Genomic DNA, 26,858 nt, shown 5'->3' on the forward strand with positions numbered 1-26,858 from the left:
AAACAGGGACTCTCAATTCAATGAGTTTTCTCTGTAGACACTAGTTCTTCTCCATGTGAGATATCCATTAAGTTAGCCAGAGGTAATCTGCCTACTGAACGAAAGGGGCTGCTAATTAATTTCATTAGGAAACCAGAATGTCTGGAGGATGTGAAGTGAGTTTGTATCAAGTTTCCAGCATGCGCTAGACTCTGTAACTACTATGATCTCAAACCATTTCTACTGGCTGCTGTCTGAAAATTTGTGGTGAGCTAGATTATTGATTTAGAATAGCAGAGCAATAGTTTCTGGTTTTATTCTCTTATAACTAATAGAAACCAGGTAGACTGGTTATACATACAGGTTATATAGGAAGAACATATATTTGTTTCCTTTCTGCAGATGAGTTCCTCCAATAAGGAGAGGCAGGATAGCAAAGCAGATAAGACACTGGACTCTGACACAGACTGCTTAGGCTCAAATGCTTGTTTCACCATTTACTGGCTTTGAAACTTCTGAGGTCTACTTAACCTCTTTGAGCCTCAGATCACTGCTCTGTGACATGAAGATAACAGAACTACCTTACTGAGTTGATAAGAGGATTGGGTAAATTAATATTGGTTAAGATCTTAGAGAGTGTCTGGTACTAAGGACCACATGAGTATTTTAAAAATAAACAAGATCCAGGTGGTGATCGTTGAGCTGTGCCCTCTCTGTGATGAAAGAAGTGCGAATATATATGAGATCTCAGCATCTTTTCACAAGGAAGCAGGAGAAATCCTTCAAGGACACAATGAAGTTCAAGCCCAAACAGCGCAGTACCGACATCAAGAGCAAGGAAACGGAGGCTGCAGACAGACTGTGCCCGCTCGGAATGAAAAGACCTGGGCCCCGGCAGAGCAGCAGCTGACGGTGATGGGTGCGAGCGGCTCTTACAGGCAAGGCTGGAGTCGGTGTCCAAAGGACAGGCTAGCCAGAATGCCAGAAGGGAAGAGTCATAAATTTATTCCCAGAGAAAGGTTTTCTCAGTCACACTTAGGTGACTGCTAGATATGTGGGTTAAATATAAACCGAGTATTACATTCTTTCTCTCAACTCTGAATTAATGGTCCTCTTGAGCAAGTCAGGTTTCGCAGATCAGAAAATGAAAGGATGTAAGGCTTAATACGTCAGAAAAACTTTCAGCAACGAAGCAGGGAGTTCTTTAAAAAGGAATACGTACGTTTGGGGGAGGCATGTGGGCTGTCTGAGGCAATCTGTCTCATCCGTGTTCCATGGCAGCTGAGGGCCACCAGTCTGGAGATGATGGCAGTTTTGCCGAACCCAATGTTTCCCACAATCACTACTCCTTGGTTGACGCTGGCATTTGAACTCTGAAGTTGAGCATCTATTTCGTGGAAAACCCAATCCCAGCCAACAAACACTGACTCTGTAGTGATGCTGGGCACTTCAAAGAGCAGAGGCTTCAGGGAGATATCTGGAGGCCTATAAGGTGCAAAGTGAACTGGAAGGAACAATAAGAGAACACACAACTTAGGCCAAACTGTCATCATTGAAAGAAATACAGAAGCAGAGCCTCATGATTTAGGAGACTATCAGTTCCAGTACAATGGCATCCTGGGTTATTCAGCAAATAATACAACTCAACTTCGCTTCTATGCAGATGAGCAACAGCAGGTGAACTAGGGTCATTTGATACTCTAGTTGGCACAAAACAAACACAATTAAAATGCCAATGATTTACCGAACAGTCAGAAAGACAGGGTGATATTCAAAATTATTAAATAGTGGGGAGGGCCCAGCACCAGCACTCAGAATGGACGCCGAAGTAGTACAGAAGCAGGGTCCAGGCTTCCTTCTCTGCCTGGCGATAACCTTTTAGCTGTTGGATTGTGGGGAGAGAGGGGTGGGAGCTCCTGGGGGAGAGTTCAGGCTATGGCAGAGCATGCAGATGTCTTACAGCATCAGCTTTTTACCTCTAAAAGCTCTGCTAGTTTAAAAAGTCTTCAACATGTTAGGCAGTCAAGGAAGCAGAAATGAAACTTTGACCTCAGGTCTTTGCTCCTCTACTGCTTGTATTCATGCCAATTAAAAAAACAAAACAAAACAAAACAAAACAAAAAACAAACCAACAAAGAGTTTTGGCTTATATACACCATGGGGACCTGGTACTGCTTTTCTCATTTCTGTGCTTCTGCAGTTGTGGGATGTGCCAAGAGCCAAGCATAGGCTCTACTTTCAGTAGCTTTCTAATAATGCATAATAGATGTGACTTGGTTTCAAAGATCAACCTTTTAATTTTATTGATGGTGGAAAGAAGTCTTGTCTATGACTTGTCTATGCCTTCCTAACTATTCAGAGAGTAGCTCTAAGATGTATCATTTTATCTGTCTGGAACCAGATTGTTGTTGCTGCTGTCGTTTTCAGTAAGCTCTATGCCCAGTGTGGGGCTTGAACTCATAACCCCGAGATCAAGAGTCACATGCTCTACCGACTTAGCCAGCCAGGTGCTCCAGGAACCAGGTATTTTATGTTCGTACCGTTAACACCGTAGCACAGTGCTTTGACAAAAAGCAGGTACTCAATAAATGTTTACTGAAATAATTAATGAAGAATAAGGTATTATATTCTAAGCCCATTTTTATATTTTGGAGGATAAAGCCCAAGGGAAGGGAATGAGGACAGGAGAAAGAGGGAAATGAATCTATTTTTATTGCTTATGTTATTCTAGAACATACTTAAGCCACCTATATATCATTAAATGGGATCTAGAGATGGCAGCTTGAGAAAATCTACTCATAAGCAAGCATACATGTACATACTCATTAAAAACTCTCTGAAAGCTATTAGAATAACTGAGCATTAAAAAAATGCTAACAACTCCAAAAATAGTGCAAATAATTAAAAATATAAAGCCAAACTCTAAAGTGAGAAGAAAATAATTTCCTCTAACAATTTTAAAATGTTCCAAATTTTCACTAAAAAGGAAAAAAAAAAAGGCTGTGGAGATTCAGCTATATAATTGCTTATAATTTCCTGATTCTCATTTCTTTAACAAAACTTACTTTTCTAAAATCCATAACTAAAAACATAAAATAATAAAATCTATAACAACAGGATAATATAACACTATATGTTAACTGGACTTAAAATAAAAATTTAAAAAATCCATAATCATAATTACAGAATTCAGTGAACAATTTGACTATAACTTGCTAAATATATTCTTTTTAATGCTACTGGCTTGTAGCTTATACTCTATTTTACCTTTCTTAAACATTACTTTATTAAGCTATACTTTACAGATCATCAAATTCACCCTTTTAAAGTATACAGTTCAGGGGTTTTCAGTACAGCTGACCCCTGAACTACGTGGGCGATAGAGGAGGTGATGCCTCATGGAGTTGAAAATCCATGTGTAACATCTGACTCCCCAAAAACTTTACTAATAGCCTATCTGACTGAAACCCTTAGTGGTAGTCAACTAACGCATATTTTGTATGTCACACATGCTATACACTATATTCTTACAATACAGTAAGCTAGAGAAAAGAAAATGTTAGTAAGAAAATCATAAGAGAAAATACCTGTATGGTACAGTCTGTAAAAAATCCACATATGAGTCAACCAGCACAGTTCAAATCTGTGTTGGTTGAGGCTCAACTATATATTCAAGAAGTTGTGCAACCATCACTATTTAATTCCTGAACATTTTTATCATCCCCCAAAGAAAACTCTATACCCATTAGCTGTTACTCCCCAGTTCCCCTTCCTCCTAGACCCTGATAACCAGACTTCCTATCTTTACAGATTTACCTATTCTGGACATACATGATAGATGCTATTGTGTAATATGTGGTCTTTTGTGTCTGGCTCATTTAGCATGTTTTTTGAGGTTCATTCATATTGAAGCATGTATCAGTACTTCATTCTTTTTATAGTTGAGTAGTATTCCATTATATGGATATATCACATTTTGTTTATCAATTTATCTGGTAAACATCTGATTTGTTCCCACTTTTTGGCTATTATGAATTATGCTGGTATAAACATTCATGTACAAGTTTTTGTGTACATATGTTTTCAGTTATCTTGGGTATATATCTAGGAGTGGTATTGCTGAGTCATCTGGAAACTCTATGTTTAACTTTTTGAGAAACTGCCAAACTGTTCTATTTTCCTTTTTGCTATTTTTTAGAGAAGTAATACATATTCACTATAGAAAACTTAGGAAAAGCAGATAAACAAGATAATAATTGTACTCCCAGTAGCCAGAGAGAAACACTACTCACATATACTCTGAATTTTTTTCTGTACCATAAATACTTAATCTAAAAACCCAAAATGGGATCATACTGTTTTATAATCTCCTTTTTAAATTTTTCACTTAGCAATTCCAGAATTCTGAAAAGGTTGATTCTGTCAGACTTGCATAATGGCTGCTTCAGTGGTGAGACTGATTCTTGGAGCTCCTTACTCTACCATTTTCCATGTCACTTGATAGTAGGTGACTGCTATCCACTTGGGGCTTCCTGGGTACCTGAGTTTGGTTGGTGGGTACCCAGACAGACACAATGAGATTGGGATGAGCAGTGCTAGGACTCCCCGGGAGGAAGGAGAAAATAATCAGTTGGCTTGTGATGAGTCTAATGAGGCCTAGTGAGACCTAAAGTTACACAGCCGGTTTCAGAACTAGAAACAAAACCTAATTCCCACTCAAAAATCCAGGGTTTTTTTCCCCCACTATATTATGTTGCAACTGTTCTACAGGATGTGACTTTCAAATGTGAAAGTGACATGAATGATCCCACTGATGACCAGGACTGATTAGGCTTAGCTGATGGGCTACATGGTCTTCCTCCTTCACCTCTCTTGTGCTTCCCTTTAGGAACTACATGCTTGGCCAGAAATGACCTTTCCACAGAGGTAAGAGCTACAGAAACTCTCATAGGATTTCTACACTAACTGACTTATTTCTTCAGGTCCAAGGTTACTTTATATTTTGTATCAAAGGGGCTTTCGTGAATATGACCAATGCTAATTTATAATATGGAATTAAGTATAGACTCAATTTAAATGCTTAAGTTTTTGAGAAAAATTTCTGAACTTGTTCTCATGTTGACGTAATCTCCCATCATATTTTATTCTACTGAGAAAGCTTTGACATTTTAAAAAGTTATTTAAAAAATTTTCTAAAAATGTAATCAATTCACAAAAGCCTCAAGGGAAGAACAGACAAAATTAGCCCAGTACCATATGGTAAAACAACTGTAGACGCCAAGAACAGCCTAGAAACAATTTCTGCACTTCAGAACCTAAGGTTTTTGTCAGCTCAGTAGGATAGAAGAAAGCCCTGCTTCCTATGTACCAACATTATATTTAGGGCATACGAACAAGAAAGCACTTTGGCCTGCATTGTGGGACATGGAGGTAATGGATGTTCTCTGTGGAGTTCATATTCCTAAATAAATGTTTGTTTGGGATATCAGCTGGCTTCCGAGAGATTTTCTAAGGCAGAAACACTGAAATAATCCATGAGAAGTCACCACTGCAACTACAGCTGAGCTAAGGGAAAACGATGAGTTAATCCATACCATTTAGTAGCAGATGTGGCTTTCTTACCCCGGCACTCAAGAGTCGGCAGTCTCAGCTCAGCAAAGACAATCCCACCTGTCTCAAAGCTTTCTGATGAAGTATACTGGGCTGTCTGCATGGCTCAGTTGGTTAAGCATTGGACTCCTGGTTTCTGGTTCAGGTCTTGATCTCATGGGTTATGAAACTGAGCCTCACATCAGGCTCCGCGCTCAGAGGGGAGTCTGCTTAAAGATTCTCTCCCTCGGGGCGCCTGGGTGGCTCAGTGGGTTAAGCCGCTGCCTTCGGCTCAGGTCATGATCTCAGGGTCCTGGGATCGAGTCCCGCATCGGGCTCTCTGCTCAGCAGGGAGCCTGCTTCCCCCCCGCCCTTCCTCTCTCTCTGCCTGCCTCTCTGCCTACTTGTGATCTCTCTGTCAAATGAATAAATGAAAATCTTTAAAAAAAAAAAAAAAAGATTCTCTCCCTCTGCCTCCACCCTGACTTGAGGGCAAGCTCTCTCTCTCCCTCTCTCTTAAATAAATAAATAAATCTTCCTTTTTTAAAAAGCATAAAGATACCTGTAATTTACTTCAAAATTCATAAAAAAATGATGGGTGGGTAAACCGATGGACAGATGGATAGACAGGTGATAAAACAAAACAGCAAATGTTCATGATATAATCAAAGTGGTGGGTATGTAAGTGTTAACTGTAAGATTCTTTCTTTTCTGGCGTATCTGAAAATTTTCCTAATAAAATGTTAAAGGGGAAAAAAAAAACCCACCATGGAAAAGAATCACATTTCAATAGGGCACACAAATAAGATAAGCTTAAGGAAAGTAGTTTTAAAAAGGATTTAATAACCACTCCAGACTCAGATCGGTGTGGGCATCTCCTCAATGTAAACGAGGCTTGGGGCAGACGAATGAGTTCTCTCTAGGAAACAGCCTCTGTGAGACCATCAATAAGTGTAATTATATACCTAGGCTTACGGAGAAAACAGACCTTTCTTTAACTAAGGCAAAGCATAAACATTAAAAAACAACAACACTAACGTGCATTAAGGCTAAGAGATCAGCCTGCCCAAATGCAAATATGAACGGCTGCAGTAAGGGGAAAAGGGGAAGGGGAAGTGGAGGCAAAGGAGCTCTTAAGTGGATTTAGACTAAAGCGTATTTACTCATGGTAAACAATCATGAATCATCTTGAAAGCAGTCAGTCACAGGACTGGCAGAAGAAAGGGTGTATGTAATACAGCCAAGGTCTGGTGCAAACAGGAGCAGAGATGTGTTTCCTCACATTCTTCTACAATGACTGTAAAGTCTAGCCTGGAAGCACCTCTATTCCTCAGAACAAAAGATAATTTCGGGCTCATTCTCAGGGCTCATGACATGCATGCCAAAGCAGAGAAAAAAAACACATGTGCTGCAGACACAACCTGATACTACATCAGCACCAAACCTCTGTCAAAAAACACACTCATTTTTTTTCTTAACAATTGTTTAATCCAGGGCAGGAGTTGATTTGTCCACTGAGTTTCTAGAAGGTTCACTCTCCCATTTACAGGATCAAATCTCTTTAGGGTCTGTTGTTAATTCCTGTTGCTCTGGAGAGGACTACAGTAGGCAGCTATTTCTATACCAGGAAATGAGTTTCTGAAGAATGTAAAGCAATTTGAAGCAGGTCTTAAAAGACAATCTAAAGATAACAGTCTGAGAAATGTTCATTCCAGAAAACTTTTGTTTAAAAAAAGAAAAAAAAACCTGTTAAATAAAGTGGAATCACTTTCGGGGTCAATAAGGAAACATAGCAGAGTAGGAAAACTATGGACTCAGAGCAAGGATCCCTTAGTTTGTATCCTGTCTCTGTTACTTACTGGTGGAGTGGCCTCAGGATAATTACTTAGGTTGAGAGTATCTCGTCTTCCTCATTTTAAAAATAGGGATAACAAAGACACCTGAGGATTAGATGAGTTAAAAGATGTGATGGGCCTAGGACAGTGTCTGGTGGTTACATGTTGCACTAGCGACATCATCAAGCCATAAAGACATCCAGAGTAACTGTAATCACCCCCCTCCCACATACACTTATTTAAAACAAAACTTAGCAAAAAGGATATTGAGAACATAATGAGTCTCTTCAAGCTCTTGTCCCTCTGAGGCTTCTGACTTATCTTCCTTCTTTTCCCTACCCAACATTTTGAAAGGGCCCTGCTTGCTCTCTTCACTTCTGCAGCAATCATGCACTCTAGCCTGGCCTCCTCCTGTATTATTCAACAGCATATCTGCTCAAACTATTTGCTTAGAGTCACTACAAACTTTCTAATTGTTAAGTGTGATGATTTCTTTTTCCAGTCTTTATGCTTCTTTTTTTCCCCCCCAGTCTTTATGCTTCTTAACCACTCCTCAGTATTTAACATTTTAACTAACCCCCACTTTTGGAAATACATTCTCTTCTTGGGCTTCACATGGTAACACTTTCTTCTAGTTCTTTTTTTATCCTCTCCTCCTGATGTGTCTTTAATGATTCCTCAACTTCTGCCCATCCCTAAGATACTGCCAATACTTGGTTCTATATTTCATTTTTTTCTTCTTCATGATCTCCCTGGATAATCTCAAAGGAATAGACTAACAGCATTCACAACTATCTAAGTGGTGATGGTTTGTATTTCTATTCCTCATTATCAAACTCCTAACAGCATCTCCAACAACTCAAGAGTCATCTGCTTGGATTTCCAATAAGAACCTCAAACTTGTTTAAAAGTAAAGTTACTGACTCACTCACCTTAATCTATTCTTTCTCTTCTATTTATTATCTCGGTTAATGAAATTATCACCAATCTGCCTGGTCTTTCCAGAAAGAAACTGACACTCATCAGGATTTCTTTTTCCTTAATATTTGTATCTAATTTGTCACAAGTCCTATTAATAATTCTTGAGAAAAGGGGTTCCTGAGTGGCTCAACTGGTTGAGTGTCTGACTCTTGGTTTCAGCTCCAGTCATGATCTCAGAGTCGTGAGATGGAGCCCCATGTCAGACTCCCTGCTCAGCAGGGAGTCTGCCTGAGATTCTCTCCCTCTCCCTCTGTCCTTCCCCCTGCTCATGCTCTCTCTCTCTCTAAAATAAATGAGTAAATCTTTAAAAAAATTATTCGTGAGGACTATCTCTCAGATATAATTCCTTTTTCTTTCCTACTCCACTGTTACTAGTGGTATAACCTTGGGGGAGCTACTGATCACTCTAAGTCTCAATTTTGTCATCTGTAAATTGGGGTACTAGGAGTATCTATTGCCTTACGCTGAGAAAATGTATATTAAAGTTCTTAGCCCAGACCCTTAACCCTCAATGAATGGCAGCCATATAGTTTAGGTTCTCAACATCTCTTGCTTTTACTATGTACTTAAATAGGTTCTTGTTCCTTTTGTATATAGCTACCAAATCAATCTATCTCTCCATCTATCTACCATGATCATGTCAACCTCTACACTCTACCCTCACATGTCATCAAATCGCCCTACCACAGTCATCTAACCTATTAAGTTATTAACTTAATTAACTTACTAACTACCACAGTTCTTGTCATAGGGTAGGTATATTCAATAACGTTTAATAAATGAATTCATGAATGGAAATAGTTAATATGGATTTTTCTTCCCCAGCTACAGGAAAATATAGTACTATACACTTCACTTTGGTAGAGCAGGAGAGCTCAAGGAAGATAGTTAAAGGATGCAAATTCAGGTCTTTGAAAAATCATTGCTCTTACTGTAATAATAAAAAGAAATGAATTCATTTGTTTGGCACCTTTCAGGGATACATTCCTATATAAAGGCAACTGTCAGAAACAAGTGGGCCATTAAGTAACAAGATAGAGAGAAAAAATGTTATTTTCCAAGCTCTGTGCATATCACAAGCAAGGCCTAGATGTTACCTAAGTACCAACAATCAAAGAATACTATTACTACAGGAAGATAGGGGAAGGGAGAAAATGGTGTCTTAGAGCTAGTGTCCACAGAGGACAGGATAAATATTTCTAAAGACAGTTCTTATTTTCTTTTAGAAAAGTTACTGAAGGGGCGCCTGGGTGGCTCAGTGGGTTAAGGCCTCTGCCTTCGGCTCGGGTCGTGGTCTCAGAGTCCTGGGATCGAGCCCCGCATCGGGCTCTCTGCTCAGCAGGGAGCCTGCTTCCTCCTCTCTCTGACTGCCTCTCTGCCTACTTGTAATCTCTGTCAAATAAATAAATAAAATCTTTGGAAAAAAAAAAAAAAGAAAAGTTACTGAAAAGGCTGGATCCACACGAATCCATTTAGTACCTGAAGTCTTGCTAATCCTACATGTGATATTTATTCTTGTGCAACAAATGACCATATTTAATTTTTCATCATTATATGTACAATATGTAGTTTAGTTCACAGAGAACCCAAGTCTAATTCTATTTTTTTTTTTTTTTGAGAGAAAGAGAGAGAGAGAACAAGCAAGAGGAGGGGGCAGATGGAGAGAGAGAGAATCTTAAGCGGGTTCCATACTCAGTGTGGAACCCCACACAGGGCTTGATCTCATGACCCTGAGATCATGAGCTGAGCTGAAATCAAGTCAGACACTTAACTGACTGAGCACCCAAGGTGCCCTTAAGCCAGTCATTTTCTAATGAGAGATGGGTTTATGCTCTGGTCCACTTCACGTATAATTTTCTTTTTAAAAATATGACATGAATTTCTACTTTTGTCCAAGATGGAATAACAAGGACTCTATTTACCCTCCTACCTAAGAGATTCCCCAAACAAACAAACAGACCTCTAGACTAAGTATATAAAACAATGGTTTTCAAGACATTAGACATAAGCAATGAAAAATAAGGATCCCTGAGAGATGGAAAACAACAGGCATATCCTATGCCCACTTACTGCCTTCAGAGAATTTTCAGGCCATAATGTAGGAGGGAAAACCCAGTCAGATTCTGGCAGACTCCCTGAGTTGAGGAGATGCAACTGAGAATCCAGGGAGACTCTGTCAAAGGACAGAGGTCTGAGAAGATGAACACTGAACAGAAATAAATCTTAAGATCTGTGGAAAGTAGAGTACTGATTGGCACATGTATGTAAAAAAGCTGCCCAAGACCAGATGACCTATCCAAGATGATTAGATGGAGGAGGGCCTGAATAGTACCTATTACCAGTAGCCAGGATAGAAAACCTCACATATGACCTCAGCTCAGGTCATGATCCCAGGGTCCTGGGACAGAGCCCCATGTCAGGCTCCCTGCTCTGTGGGGAGCCTGCTTCTCCCTCTCCCTCTGCCTGCTGCTCCCCCTGCGTGTGTTCCTTCTCTCTTTGTCAAACAAATAAATAAAAAATCTTAAAAAAATAATAGCTATAAAATTTCTTAAATTTGATGGAAACTATAAATTCAAAGATCCAAGGAGCTCAATGAACCCCAAGTACAAGAAATATGAAGAAAACCAAACCAAGGCACATCATAATCAAACTATTCAAAACCAGAGATAAATAGAAAATCTTAAAAACAGCCACAGATAAAAAAAAGATATGAAGTACAGAGGAACAAAGATAAAGATGACAGCAGATTTCTTGTCAGAAACAATGGAACTGAAAAGACAGTGGACCTACAGCTTTATATTAACGGAAAGAAAAAAACCTGTCAACCTAAAATTATAAACCCAGTGAAAATTTAAATATATCTTTCAAAAGTAATGGTGAAATAAAGACTTTTTTAGACATTTAAGAACTGAAAAAATTAACCACCAGCAGATCCACAATACAAAAAAAAAAAAAAAAAAAGAACTGCAGGCAGAAGAAAAATGTAGAAATATGGATTAACACAAAGAAATGAAGAACACCAGAAATGAGAACTACATAGGTTAATATGTAAGATTTTTGTTGACTTTACAACAAATGGTGTTGGAACAACTGGATAAGTGTATCCAAAAACACCCTCCAACAAAACCCCCCAAAACTACTTTCATACATATCATGTACCATACATAAAAATTAAAATCGATCATAGACCTAAATGTAAAATCTGAAACTGTAAAACTTCTAGAAAAATATATAGAAGATATTTGTGACCTTCGGTTAGTCAAAAAAATCTTTGAACAACACCAAAGGAATGATCCAACGAGGCAAAAATTCATAAACTGGATTTCTAAAAGCTTTGGTTCTTCAAAAGATACCGTTAAAGGAATGAAAATACAAGCCATAATATGGGAAAAAATATTTGCAAAGCATATATCTGATAAAGAACTTGTAACCAAACTATATGACAAACTCTCAGAACTCAGTAACAAGAAACAACCCAATAAAAACTGAACAAAACATATGTACAGATGCTTCTTCACCAAAGAAAATATTCTACTGCAAATCAGCATACAAGATCATCAGATAAGCACAATGTTGTACAGATATCTAGAACTTTTTCATCTTGTAGGACTGAAACTTCACCCATTGAACAGCAACTCATTTTCCCTTCCCTCCAGGGCCTAGCATACACCATTCTACTCTGTGCTTTGAGGAGTGTGACTATTTCAGATACCTTCTGTGAGTGAAATCCTGTGGTATTTGTCCTTCTATGAGTGGTTTATTTAATTTAGCACAATTATCATCAAAGTTAATCCATCTTTTATCATATAACAGAATTTCCTTCTTTTTTTAAGGCTGAATAACATTCTATTGTATGTACAAAGCACATTTTCTTTATCCATTCATCCATCAATGGATATTTAGGTTCCTTCCACCTCTTCACCACTGTGAATAATGCTGCAATGAAAAAAAGGTGGGGGAATATCTCTTTGAGATCTCAATTTCAATTCTTTTGGATATATACCCCAGAAGTGGGATTGCTGGATCATATAGTAGTTTTATTTTTAATTTTTTGAGGCACCACCATGTTGTTTTCCACAGTGGCTGCACCATTTTGCATTCCTAACAACAGTGCACAAGGATTTCAATTTCTCTATGTCCTTGTTATTTTCTTTGTGTATGTGTGTGTCTTCTAATGGTCATTCTTACAGCTGTGAGGTCATTGTGGTTTTCATTTGCATTTCCCTGATGATTAGTGATGTTGAGCATCTTTTCAAATACCTGTTGGCCATCTCTGTTCGCTTTGGAGAAATGATTACTCAAGTCCTTTGCCCATTTTTATTTATTTTATCTTATTTTTAAGTAGGTTCTATGTTGGGCATGGAGCTCAATGCAGGGCTGGAATTCATGATCCTGAGATCAAGATCTGAGCTGAGATCTAGAATCAAATGCTTAACTGACTAAGCCACCCAGGCACTTTGCCTGTTTTTAAAATTGGGTTATTAAGTTTTTTTGCTATTGAGTTATAGGACTTCCTTATGTATTTTGGTTATTAACCCCTTATCAATTATATGGTTTGCAAGTACTTTCTCTTAGTCCACAGGCTACTTTTTTACTCTCTTTTTAAGTACTTTAAAATATAAATGCAAAAGTAATTTCTTTCCATTGTAATTCCTTTATTTATGAGTTCTAGATATGTTTCACATTACAATTTAACTTCTCCCCCCTTATCTTTAATTTAATACATGTTTATTCATCTTTTTCTTCTTTCTTAATTATTCTACTTGTCTTCCTTGTTATGATTCAGTAACTCAGTTAAAAACAACTGAGTTGGGGCACCCGGGTGGCTCAGTCAGTTTAGTGTCTCACTCTTGGTTTTGGCTCAGGTCATGATCTCAGGGGTTGTAGTATAGAGTCCCATGTCAAGCTTCTTGCTCAGTGTGGAGTCAAGCTTGTCCCTCTCCCTCTGCTCCTGCCCCCGGTTGCACTCTCTCTTTAAAATAAAATAAATAAATAAAATAAAATTTAAAATAAATAAAATCTTAGAAGAAAAATAAAAAAGATAAAAACAACTGAGTTGCTATCAGTGACTCCATGTGGAAAAGGGGCTTACTCAACTAGCATGGAAGTGATTTAAGACTTTGTTTTTGAATGAATGAATAAAATTCATTAAGCATGGCCTAGGCAGGTTTCTCAAACATTATCTAGTATATCTGCTCCTTTAGTTCCTGTCCACCACAGGTTCTGTTTCATGGTCCATCCGGCAGTATCCATTTTAAGGAATATTATTTAGCTTAAGTATCAACAAAGTAAATTTTTAAAGTTATTAACAAACCATAACCTGTCTTCTCCAAAACCACTTTTTTATTTTTCTGATTTCTGGACCAGAAAAGGATGATAGTAATGATAACTCTAAGACAGAGAAATGACATTATCTGAGCTGCATTTTAGAAGGGACTAATCTGGTAAGCCAGGCATTAGCTTGATGCAAACTTGGAAAGACCAGAGGAGGGAGACAAACTAATTAGCAGTATTGACAAGGGAGAACATGGGAGAAACTGGGAGAATAGAATCCTCAGGGTGTCCTAAGTGACTGGATGTGGGAGATAAAAGAAGACAGTGATTCAAAGCTGACTTCAAGAGTTAAAACTGAGGTGACAGAAAAATTGGGGCACTATTAATAGAAATAGGGAAGTAGGAGCTAGTTCGGGCTAAATAATCACAGCAGTGCCCTGTTTGATCAGAGTTGCCAAAAGGAAAGTCATGGGCAGTTAGTGTTGATATGCAGCTCTCTTTCCCATACCTAAAGCCCCAGAGTCCCGAGTATCTATAATTAGCCACTGTATTGGTACATTATTACAATCCTCACTGCTTTTTATATTATACTGTCTATAACATTGTATAATATGGTGGTTAAGAGCACAGGCTCTGGAGTTGGCCAGATACGAAGTGAATCCTGGCACTGCCAATGACCAGACATGTAACCTTAAGCAAGTTATTTAACCTCTCCAAATCCCAGTTTCCTAACTACCACTGCTTAGATCAAAGAGTTGTGATTAAAAAAGAACACATTTAAAGCTCTTAGCACTGTGACTACAAAGAATAAGAACTCCAATAAAAGCAAGCTATCATTTTTATATCTGTCTAAAAGTGTCCCATGCTCAACATTTGTCTTAGTGTTTTAAAAAGTCTACTGTATTCTACTAATGTGAGGGTAACAAAGGGAAGAGGCTTATTTTACTCTGAAAAATTATACTTTGAGTCCTCAAATAACTGTATATTAAATTTCAGCTTTCTGATATTGGTCTTATAGGAAAACATTTGTTGAGAAAAATTTGGAGTCATTGCTGAGTAGAATTTTCAGGAAGGGATTTTCCCTTTGGAAAATAGTAAGGGAAATAAGGAAAGCCAAACTCTCTCAAATGTTGTCAATTTTTATGTTTCCTCATGTTAAATATCTCAAAATATAGGGAAAATATAAAAACAGTAAAGCTTCTAAAACATGAAACGTTTGATAAAATAATTATATAACCATGTCAACAGTTTTATGCTACTAAATTGTTGGCCTTGAATGTGAGATATGAGACATATTTTTACTGGAGCATCAAAACTGGTTAATCACTTGAAATTTAAGATTAAAATTTTTTTTTTTAAATGTAGGCTCCATGAGCCCCAATGTGGGGTTTGAACTCACACCTCTGGGATCAAGATCTGAGCCAAAATGAAGAGTCAGACACTCAAATGACTGAGCCCCTAAGATGAGACATTCAATCCAGGCACCCCTAAGATTAAACATTTTTAAGTGAACTTTCAGTGATGAAAGAGCTATAGTTTTACAAAGGAAATTTTCCATTTTTATATTTTATTATACTTGTGGAGTAATTCCATTAAAAAACTTAAAAAAAATTTCATTTGAGAGAGAGAGAGAGAAGTGAGTGAGCAAGAGAGGCAGTGTGAGCAGCGGGAAGGGTGGAGTCAGAGGGACAAGCAGGCTCTGAGCAGGGAGACGACATGGGGCTCAATCCCCCATGTCGGCAATCCTACTCAATCCCTCAATCATGACCTGTGATCATGACCTGAGCCAAAAGCAGACACTTAGCCAACTGAGCCACCCAGGCACCCCAACATAAAAGAACTTCTATATACAAGAGTGGAAAGGTTAAATCATTTTACAGAACCAAAAAATGTTTTGCAAACGGTTACCTAAGTAAATTTACTGGCAATATGATTACTTAATAAGATTTAGTCACTTTTGGAGAAAATAATGATAGATTAACTGGGAAGCTGATTCTTTAAATCTCATTTAGATCAAAACATCAAAACGTCCTAATGGTTACTTATTTTTCCTTTATTGCACTTAAGGCATTTAAAAGTATTTTCAGTGATTTATTCTTGCAGAATTAGATATCATGATTAGAATCTCTTTCATGTTACTCCATGGGCTTTCTTTAAGCAGTGTGTTATTTAATGCAAGGGGTCAATATGTGCCTATTAGAAGACCCTGTGTTTTATAGATGTGTTTTATAGTCTCTTCTCTTTCTCAAAGGTTATTTCTCCCTTGTGGGTCATGCAGGGAAACTCTGTTGTATATTAGCTACTGTTTGGATTCTTAAACTTTAAGATAAAATTTAGTAAACAAGGCTGGGTTACATAAAAACCAGATCAGTCTGAGCTCCTTTAACAAGTAATGATCTGCTTTAAAAAAGCATATCCAGACTACTACAAAAAGCATAAACTAGTTTCTAGCAGACATTCAAAGACATCCAGTTTGAATACTGCATTTTCAGATTTTAAGGTACATTCCAAAAGAGCTGACTGGGGTGCAAGGATCAACTTCATACAATTAAAGATTACAATCTATTTATCTATACAGATTATATGTATACATATATATCTATAATATATTACTATCTATTTATCTATAGGCAGTATGTACATGCAATCTTACTTCTGAATTTTAAAAGAAACCTAATCTTGTAAAAATAGAGCAGTGAACAGTGAGACAGAAGACAATGATGGAAATATTCTCCTGTAACTGTAAGAGCCAGCCAGGTCATGATCAAGATGACTAAGAACCTCAGGGGTGTGTGACTCAGTGGGCTAATGCAAGAGTGTTAGCTTCATGACATGCATCTTAGTCATCTTCATAATGAATTCATTGTTTTGGAAAAGGGACTCACAAATATTGTGATGCATTGATTTTATTTGATGAAAATTCAACATTTTGCTTTGACAAAGTGACATTAACCATGGCAGGGTCAATTTCATATAAATTCTGCCAGTGAGTCAGATTATCATTTGCACATATGCCCTCCCCCCTAGTATCTACTAAGGTAGCTGTGAACTAAAGCCAATGCCTGTGAATGGTCACTGAGTAATGGGATTTAGTAAAAGTCCTAGGGAAACCAAAATATATTGGGAAATAAATTTTAATTAGGTTTGTAATCTCTTCAATCAGAACAGTGTTAGAATATTATCATTAATAATTTATTGTTATTTACCCCAAGTAGCTACTCTGGGAAATCAGTATGCTATGATTTGTTTTGTGTGTTTTAATTCCTCCTTATTCCCTCTATGTTTTCCATCATAAGATTTATTACATTTATCCATAAAAAACCAACAACCTCTGCCTTCCTTTGGCTAGACAGCAAACTTGGTTTCTGTCTTTCTCTGTGGAAGAAGAGAGTCCATTAAGATGGTCAGAAAGAATGAGAGTTTTCAGGTAGGTTATTCCTAGCCTAACTTCACATTAACACAATGGTGATTAAACTTTTAAAAATAGACTCCAAAATAATGTTTAAAACTTAAATTAAAAACTTTAATAATGTTTCAAATTAATATCTATCAAAGACTTTAGGCTTTGAGATTAGAAAAGGCATTCATGGTTGGCTAGCCAGCAATCTACTCTGCACTCCTAGTACACAGTCTTCTGTAACTGTTTTACCATGAGAGCTCAGGCTCTTGGATGGCTGACAGCTAGGAATCTACTAACTTGCTGCAGTGGGATCCTGGACAGTGCACTTATGTGACCTTCTCCCCATTGTTGGGCTGGGTCTCTGGAAACATCAATTTTGGTAGAACAGTTGTTCAAAACAGCTGCCTTGAGAAGTTTTTAAAAAAGAGAGAGAGAGACTTTTTACTAATGAAGCAAATGTAGATTTAAAAAAAAAGTTCTTTCTATTGCTTTTCTTTATTCTGTATTTTATCTGTGCTCTTTTTTTCCCCTTGCAAATGTTAGTGTTACTACCCTACTTAAGATCCAAATTCTAGCTCAGATATTACCCAGCAACTTCTGCTTCAGTGGTTAAAACACTACCATTATGATCAAACAACTGTAGTTACTATTAAGGCAACTATTAAGTGAACTATGCCTGCGGTCTTTTTTTTTTTTTTACTAATTCAAATAAACATTTATTGCACAGGTACTCTGGCAACTGTTTTTAAGTGTTGGATTTCAGGCAGAAGGATCAGCACTCAATGAAAGAGCCATTCTGCATCAACTCTTATCTGTAAGGTTTCAGTCACTGTATTTAAATAACACAACTAAAGAACACAAAGGTTGGCTCTTTTAACACAAAGTTAGCATAATAAATGCTAGTGATAAAATGATTAAAGAATTATACAGATAGCTTAGAATTCCAGAATGAAGGTATCTAATCTAAGTGAACTCAGGACAAATATTCAAAAAGTACTTCTACACAGAGCTCGAAGAAGAGTAGAGCCTATCAGCTACAAGAAGCCCTGCTAGTGTGGAAATATGAAAAGATGTGAAAACCTTAGGTAGACAAAGACAGATACCACATGATCTCACTTATATACAGAATCTAAAAAACAAATGAACAAAACAGACTCTAAAATACAGAGAACAAACTGGTGGCTGCCAGAGGGGAGGTGGGTAGGGTACAAACTTCCAGTCATAAAATAAGTCACAGAGAGAGATGTACAGCTCTATCCTTGTACTCTGAAACAATGTTTATGAATGACTTTTTTTTTTAAAGATTTTATTTATTTATTTGACCAGAGATCACAAGTAGGCAGAGAGGCAAGCAGAGAGAGAGGGGGAGGCAGGCTCCCTGCTGAGCAGAGAGCCCGATGCGGGGCTTGATCCCAGGACCCTGGGATCATGACCTGAGCCCAAGGCAGGGGCTTTAATCCACTGAGCCACCCAGGTGCCCCTATGAATGACTTTTAAACAATTCTAAAACTATACTTTTTCGTATTTCTGTAAATAGACTTTATGGTCCTTAAAGATGTAAAGGCACTTATCTCCAACTGCTAAACCAATGGTTCTTAAAGTGTGATCTGGAGGCCCCAGGGAGTTTTTTTTGTTTGTTTGTTTTGTTTTAAGATTTTATTTATTTATTTGTCAGAGTGAGCACAGGCAGACAGAGTGGCAGGCAGAGGCAGATGGAGAAGCAGGCTCCCGCTGAGGAAGGAGCCTGATGTGGGACTCGATCCCATGACGCTGGGATCATGACCTGAGCTGAAGGCAGCGGCTTAACCAACTGAGCCACCCAGGCGTCCCCCCCAGGGAGTTTTGAAGACACTTTCAGGGGGTCCACAAAATCATAATTATTTAATACTCAGAGGTTACTTGTCTTTTTCCATGTTCATTCTCTCACAAATGTATGGCAGAATTTTCCAGAGCTTATGTGATATTAACAAATAATGGGTCTACTATTGTTTTTGAAAAATGAACAGATACTTTAACACTTTCTCAGTTTGAACTTCTAATATGGCAAATATCAATAAATATAACTCACATAAACACAAGCTTTTAAGGTCCTTAGTAATTTTTTTAAGTGAATAAAAGGGTGCTGATACCAAAAAGTTCAAGAACCACCACTCTAAACAGAATAATACAAGAATGTCTGTATGAAGTGCCCAAAAAGTGTTTGCTACCTACCTGTTTAGACATATCCTCAAAAGAGATTATTTCAGATAATCTCCATGCTGGGAATCAGTCAAGTAAATTCAGTAGCCAGCGGATATTCTACAGTATATCTGACCATTAACTACCTTCTCTGAAGATCCAGGGTCATTTAAAACCCATCACTTGTGATAATTGTGATAGAAAAACTATTTCACTATTTCATAGGACTTGTTTGAGTGATATTTTAAAGTATAGAACGATCTATCTCTAGTGTAAAAAGATTTATCTTAGATACCACAAAAGGTTTCAATCACATTATTATTTTTCTGGGGTAAAGTTGTCTTATTTCAACCACAGCCAGAAGAAAAATATGTAAGACCAAAATATGACTGAAATTTGTATGTCTCTTTAAATAAAACAGAAACCATGATGTGACATGTTTTCTAAAATTATGCCAGGAAAACAATATGATACTGTTTCTACGATGAAGTACAATGTTTGGGTATAACAAGCACAAATTACAAAGGCTTGCCAAGCAGGTCTACAGAAACACAATGGAAGTCAATCCAAGTTTGCTTTCCTTTCTTGTTAATGTGTTTTAAGTCATCTCAGGAGACAAAGAGTTCATCTGTAAATAGTAATTAAGGTAACATGTTGGTTTTTGAGGGAAGATTAGTATGCTAATTTAGAAGGCAAAATATTTCTTAGTAAACACCCAGTCTCTTATGGATTAAAGTACTCAGCGGAATGGCATGTTCTAACCCTTTGGACTGCTGAACAAAAAGCTCTGAAAGAACAACTTTAAGAAACTAAAACACTCCTACCACAGCACCTTTATCAATGGAAAAACTGCATCTTCAAGTAGTAATGTAAACAGTAAATTGAGACACTATCTGCAAGAATATAAAATTCGTTTTGTTAGGAATGCATTATTCAGGCAGAGAGCTCTCTGAAGATTTAGGCATGCTTTGAAAATCTTTGGTTTTACTGAACGCTGAGGCTGAAGCTCAGGGCAATAGCAAAGCTTTTTGTTGTTTTCTGGATATAAGTGCTATCTGTGTCTAAATATCAAGCTCACTAGAATGCATCTGTCAAAGATCTTATTACATCTTTACCTACCAGAGCAGATACACACCATCAAGTACTAAGAGAACCCAACCCTTTAAGAAGGGTTCTCAACAATATACAGCTGCAATCTGTCAACAGATGTTATTTTCTACTTTCAGGCATACCTTGTTTTCTTGTTTCACATGCAGATAATTCCTTTTTTTTTTTTTAAACAATTTGAAGGTATGTCGCAACCCTGCATTGAGCAAATCTACTAGTGCCATTTTCCAAGGGCATTTGCTTACTCTTTGTCTCTGTGTTCCATTTTGGGAATGTGTGCACTATTTCAAACTTTTTCATCATTATTATATTTGTTATGGTGATCTGTGATCAGTGATTATGACTCACTGAAAGCTCAGATGATGTTGCCATTTTTTAAGTAATAAAATATTTTAGAGATTTTTTAAAAAAAATTATTTGAGAGAGAGAGTGAGAGTATGAGCAGGAGAAGGCGCAGAGGGAGAGGGAGAAGCAGACTCCCTTTCGAGCACCGAGTCCAATGTGGGGCTCAATCCCAGGACCCTGGGATTATGACCTGAGCCGAAGGTAGATGCTTAACTAACTGAGCCACCCAGGGGCCCCTAAATAATAAAGTATTTTAAAATTAATGCATGCACTTTTTTTTTAGACAATACTTTTATATACTTAATAAACTACAATATAGTGTAAAGATAACTTTTATAGGTAAAAATCCATTTGACTTGCTTTATTGTGATATTTACTTTAAAACTGCAGTGGTTTGAAACCGAATCTGCAAGATCTCTGAAGTATGCCTGTAGTATAAAATCCATCATTCAATGACAAGCAGAGCACAAAATAGGAGAAACAGTGTATGTCTTCCAGCCATGAAATACAAGGTGATGTCAATGGAGCAGATTTTCAGCCAAATCTGAAGGTCTATACAGATCAATAGCTATATCCAATTTTTTTTTAATTTGAATTTCAGTTAATGTACAGTGTACAATTTAGTGATTCAACACTTACACATAACACCTGGTGCTCATCAAGACAAGTGCACTCTTTAATCCTCATCCCCAATTTAACCCATCCTGCCCATCCCCTCTGGTCACCATCAGTTTGTTCTCTACAGGTAAGAGTCTGTTTCTTGGTTTGCCTCTCTCTTTTTTTCCCCTATGATCATTCCTTTGGTTTCTTAAATTCCACATATGAGTGAAATCAGGTGTCCAAACTTCTTTATTATGGCTATGCATACTGGTTTTGGCACAAATCACTTATTCAGTCTTTTGATTAGATTTATTCAGGCTTTGGATATAACGAATCAGCACTAAGTACTGCTAAATAGAATTCCACTTCCGAGGCTGGAAAAACACAACTGTATACACTAAGCAACTAGCACGTGGCTTAGCTGAAGAAATGGTGAGGAGAATGTATAGGACTGGGAACTAAAACTGACAGGCATCAACTCACTATAGTTGATGGGAGGTTTGGTAACTGCAGCAATACACCCAATTATTTTATGCTCCTAGTTGCCTGGTCATCACTGGTAAACTATCAGTACCATGACTTCCAGAATGGACAGCAGGCATGAATATAACCCTTCCTGTGTGAGTTACGCATGTTGGCCTATACAGATTAGCACTGGACAAGCGGTGAGGAGGAGAGCAGAGGAAAGATGAAAATAATCTAGGAGATATAATTAAAAAAAAGGCACCTGGGATATTAGAACTCTGGATTATGACATACTAGAGAAAGCAGACCACTCTCTGTTAAGGTGATCAGAAATGTTCTGGTTCATTTTAGACAACCTAGAAGCACAAGCAGTGATACCACTAACAGGTCTCTCAGCTAGACTATCTTTGGAAGGGATCAACAAAATGAAAAAAGTCTTTGAAAAGACTGGATTCCTGATTGTAGGAACGAGCAGTATGCATAAAAAATGTAAAGAAACTGTTGCCTGAGTGGGAAAAGGATAAGTGGTTTAAATGTTGCCAGGGGAGAATTAGAAACACTGTGTAAAACTCCAAGTAAATAAACTTATTGTATGTCACTGGAAATGGCCACTAGGATGAAAACAAAATGAATTCTCCAAGAAACATGTGACCATTAGCACCAAGCTCACCTGAAGTGAATCAACACCCACTTCTGAAATCTAGGTTGTTTCCTCCATCACCACCTTTACTCTTATTTCCTTGGAGAATTTCAAGGGTAATGTTTCCAACTATTCAAAATTACAATGTCTATGATGAGTATAACATATTGGTGTTTATCTTGCTCTTCTACGGTGACATGCTCATTTCTTAAGCGAGGCTTCAGTAACAGTGGAAATAGGAAACAAGCTTTTTGCCTACTGCCCACGTCCACTTTTGCCTGGGCATCACCAGGCAAAGCCCTTCTGTAGTTCTAACCTCGTAAATCCTGTTGTGTGCGAGCACCGCCCATGCTCTGTCTCGGCATTCGAAGAGAAGTTCTCAAAGGCGTATGTCTCTGCTCATCCAGGTAAGCAAGGTCCTCCAAGTGGGCAGAGCTTGTGGCTGACAAGACAGAAAAGTTTAGTCAGAATATATAAGTTCAGAACACTTTCAGTTAGTCTCTATCCCCCAAACTTGGGAATCAGAGCTTATTCCAGCATATACATTTACCAAGAGTTTGCAGAACTCATGGTCCTCGTCAGTGTCCCGAACATGTGCGGAGAGAAAATGTCAAGAGTTGTCTTCAGCTCCTTCATCACTATCAACTGCCTGAGGTTATGAAGAGTACTAGCAACAAGCTGGCAAACACACTTGTACCTGACAACAAAAATTATTAGTTTTTGCTTCTTTGGAGTCACAACTACCACTTGCAGAACAAGGCATAAACATCATCAGTGGAGAACCACGGTCCAAATTATATTGAGCTGTAAGAAAAACATGAAGCTCTGTTTCCGACATTTTCCCTTCATGCTAAAGAATGAAATATGAAAACATTCTGAAAACAATCTTCATGTGTGTGTATCTGTTGGAAAGATGGGCACTAGGACAACAGATAGAGAACTGCTAAAGAGCCTTTAGGGAACTGCCAATGTCCATGAATTCCAAGAAACACTTAGTTGCCCTCCAAACACAGTCAGGTAATAAGGCCCCCCACTGCATGTATAAACCCTTTAACCCAGCCACAGGAGAGAGAAGGAAAATGCATGGGTATTGGCAAGGCTATATATTGAGAGCTGTTGGGAACATTCACAATGAACCAAAAAGTGAGGAAACTAAGGATCAGCACTAAAGACAAAACAGTTTTTAACAACAACACGCCCAAACTTCTGTCAGAATACAATCATTTAGAGCTTATAAATTATTAATTAAACTGTTGGTTCAGTTTGTTGCTAATTATGTACGATTCTGTGCCGGGGGTTATTCAGTTCTTTGATGGCAATTATTTACCAAGAGTTTATTGTGTGCCAGGCCCTGTTCTTGAGGCCCTCCCTGGCATGGCTGCCAGTTTACCTCTGGTGACTGTTTTGAGTGGGTGAGAGGAAAATGAGATCACTCTTGGCTACAGAGCTGTAATGAAGTACTGTCCGTATCCCCAGTTAAGCTAAGACACAAACAACAATCTAAGGTGGATTGTGACTAAGTGGCACAAAGAAAGTCACAAAGTGCTCTCTGAAACGGGGGGACAGGGAAGACAGAGAAAAACAGAATAGAAGTAGAGAAAGACAGAAAAGAACAAGAGAGAACATGTTCAAGAGATATATATTCCCTTCATCCTTCAACTACTACAATAACCTCAGTTACTTGGGTCTGCTAGAAACCTAGACAAAAGGAACTTCTCCAAATTTATAGATATAGTTTCTATGGGGAAATAAAAGTCTCTGAAAGCTCGTCTTGGGAAGTAAACCAAGAAAAGGAAGACAAATGTCACATTACACATCAGTGGGAGAGAGTCTCAGAGGAGTAGGAGATAATCTTGATCTCCGCATTCTGAAATTAAAACGATGCAGAAGAGATTACTATTTAATCTTTTATTTAAAAACACTGGAGATATGACTCTTACATCATTCCCACTGGGAGAGTAACAGAGGAACAAGAGATGATCTTGATCTTTGCATTCGGAAACTAAAACTATCCAGAAAAAATAACTACAGAATTTTTCATTTAAAAACACTGGGGACAATGACTTACACTATTCCCACTGGTACTCTAATGTGGTTCCATGAATTAGTTTTTCTTATGTTTATTAGTCTTTCCTGCTTTAATCTAAGTCTGTTTTCCTTTGTATGGTTCTTTGTCTATATGGGTGTAGCTCCCCCCCCCAAAAAAAAAAAAGAGAGAGAGAGAGAGAGAGGAGAAGAAGAAGAAGAAAGGGAGAGGGGAAAAAAAGAGCCCTCAGAATTCCCATTTCCACAGAGTCCTTGTAGGAACAGAGAAATATTAGCATCGGCTGAGCAGGGCCCCTTACACAGAGATCAGAATTTCAGCTTTGTAGGGCCTTTCCTCCAAGTTTCTATGGGTTAATAAGCCCAGCCTCTTCTTGTGCCCACAGGCTCAGAGATGCTAGCTGTTTCCTGCAGTTGCTAAGTCCATGATACCTCGTGTTTCCTTTTTACCTTTTCAGTTCATTTAAACATAGTCAATCATTTTTTACATATCAAATTTTCTGGTAAAATATGGTTTCTGTATCCTGGCTAGCCCCTGACCCATACACCACAGAATGTAGTGGAGCAACAATCTTTTCATATATGTGATGTTGGTAATAAAGCCATACCACAGAATAAAGATGTGGAAGGAATCTTAACAGTCATCTAGTCCAGAGGTCAGCACACTCAGGACTGTAGATGAAATCTGGTCTGCTGCCCATTTTTGCAAATAAAGTTTTACTGAAACACAGCCTTGCCTGTTCCTTAAGTATTCATCTACAACAGAGTTGCGAGAGAGGCCATATTGGCCTGCAAAGCCTAAAATACTTACTAGCTGGCCTTTTAATAGAATGTCTGTTGATCCCAAACCAGTCAAATCGCTTCATTTTACAGATTAGTACTGTAGAGTGACTTGTCTACAGTGAATCACTCTTTCATGGTAGAGCCAGGCCTCAAAACCAGCTATCTTGTCATCAGTCCAGTGAGCGCTCTCTGCATTGTGCCCCTTCCCCGCGTCTTTAAAGCTTAAACAGATTTAATTCTTCCTTAAAAGGCTTATTTTAAAAAAAAAAAATACCTTTTTCATCTTTGTCACTTCTCCTCAACTCCTGATTGGCTTCAAAGAGCAGTAATCAAATCTGGGCAACAGAGACCTTAGAATGCAAGTGAAGGTGCTGGTATAGCCTGGACTAATAATCTTCACTCTTCAAATATTTTTTTCACAGTAAGAAACAAGAGAACAAACAAAAGCCCCCAAATTTGTTATTTTTTTTAATACAAAAAATAAAGATAAGGTACTTTTTTTTTTTAAAGATTTTATTTATTTGTCAGAGAGAGAGAGAAAGAGAGAGAGAGATCACAAGTAGGCCAAGAGGCAGGCAGAAGCAGAGGGAGAAGGAGGCTCCCTGCCGAGCAAGGAGCCCAATGTGGGACTCAATCCCAGGACGCTGGGATCATGACCTGAGATGAAGGCAGCCGCTTAACCAACTGAGCCACCCAGGCGTCCCAAGATAAGGTACTTTCTAAAGCTGATAAACTGAAGAGTAATATGAAAAGAGTATCAATGACAATGAGACTCTTTTACTCACATTAAAATAAAACTCAAATGGAAACTTTAACCACTGGGTGAGTGCTTAGTTTCGGGTTACCATTATGGCAATATTAATGGCACATTATGTAATTTTAAAGCAACATTGTCTTGTTAAAATGTCAATGCGCTAAAATGATTTGATATGTTTTAATAAAAAGAGAATGTGTATTTCTTTAACAGTAGGTGGAATGATATAGCAACAACATGGAGCGGCGTAAAAAGCTGTGTTAAGGAAAAAAGGGCCCCTTTTCCTAAATTCTTTTTCTGTATTATACTCATCTATAAATCTTTTAAGGATTTATAGATGAGTGAGATCTGTACTTTGAGTAGAGATCTGAATAACAGATAATCCATTTTAATTTCTCTTTACTGAAAAGACCTTCTGGCAGGTACTACCAGCCCCAGCCTCAGTTTCACAGCGTCAGTTTCCTATTCCGAAAGAGCTGCTGGCAGCATTTGTTAAATCAAAACGTTTAGTGTAAACTTAACAAGCTTTGCTAAACAAATCTTTACCATCTTAATTCCTTGGAAAATGGACATTAGTTGTTTTATTGTTTTACTTCACAAAACCAAGAAATGTAGTAAAGATATTTTGGAACGAGCACATGTCTCAATTTCAGTCAGATGACATTAGGAGAAAAAGGCAAATACCATAATTATCGAGCTGAATGAATGGTTCATTCCTCTACAAATCCAAATACTCATAGGCAAACAGTGAACTAAGGAAGAACAGTGATCTTTGGTGTCAAGTGCAAGAGCTCTGAAGCCTGATTCAGGGCAGAGACAGACCTCAAATCAGCCGGTGGGGAACTACTGTTTTAATCTGGATTGCAAATAAATTATGTTTAGCGC

At 37.9% G+C, this 26,858-nt stretch overlaps 1 protein-coding gene across 8 annotated transcripts in view; it reads right to left on the reverse strand.

Annotated features, from left to right (window-relative positions):
- Positions 1-26,858, reverse strand: part of TANC2 (tetratricopeptide repeat, ankyrin repeat and coiled-coil containing 2) — a 363,824-nt gene that overhangs the window by 90,593 nt on the left and 246,373 nt on the right. For all 8 annotated transcript variants that reach the window (XM_032870890.1, XM_032870889.1, XM_032870888.1 and 5 more), the window contains 2 exons: positions 22,710-22,835; positions 1,202-1,483 (listed from right to left, as the gene is read on the reverse strand). In XM_032870890.1, the coding sequence (XP_032726781.1) occupies positions 1,202-1,483; positions 22,710-22,835 (408 nt within the window). The remainder of the gene's footprint in view (positions 1-1,201; positions 1,484-22,709; positions 22,836-26,858) is intronic.

This window comes from Lontra canadensis, unplaced genomic scaffold (assembly GCF_010015895.1).
Source record: "Lontra canadensis isolate GAN:19392208 unplaced genomic scaffold, GSC_riverotter_1.0 scaffold41, whole genome shotgun sequence".
Lineage (NCBI taxonomy): Eukaryota > Metazoa > Chordata > Mammalia > Carnivora > Mustelidae > Lontra > Lontra canadensis.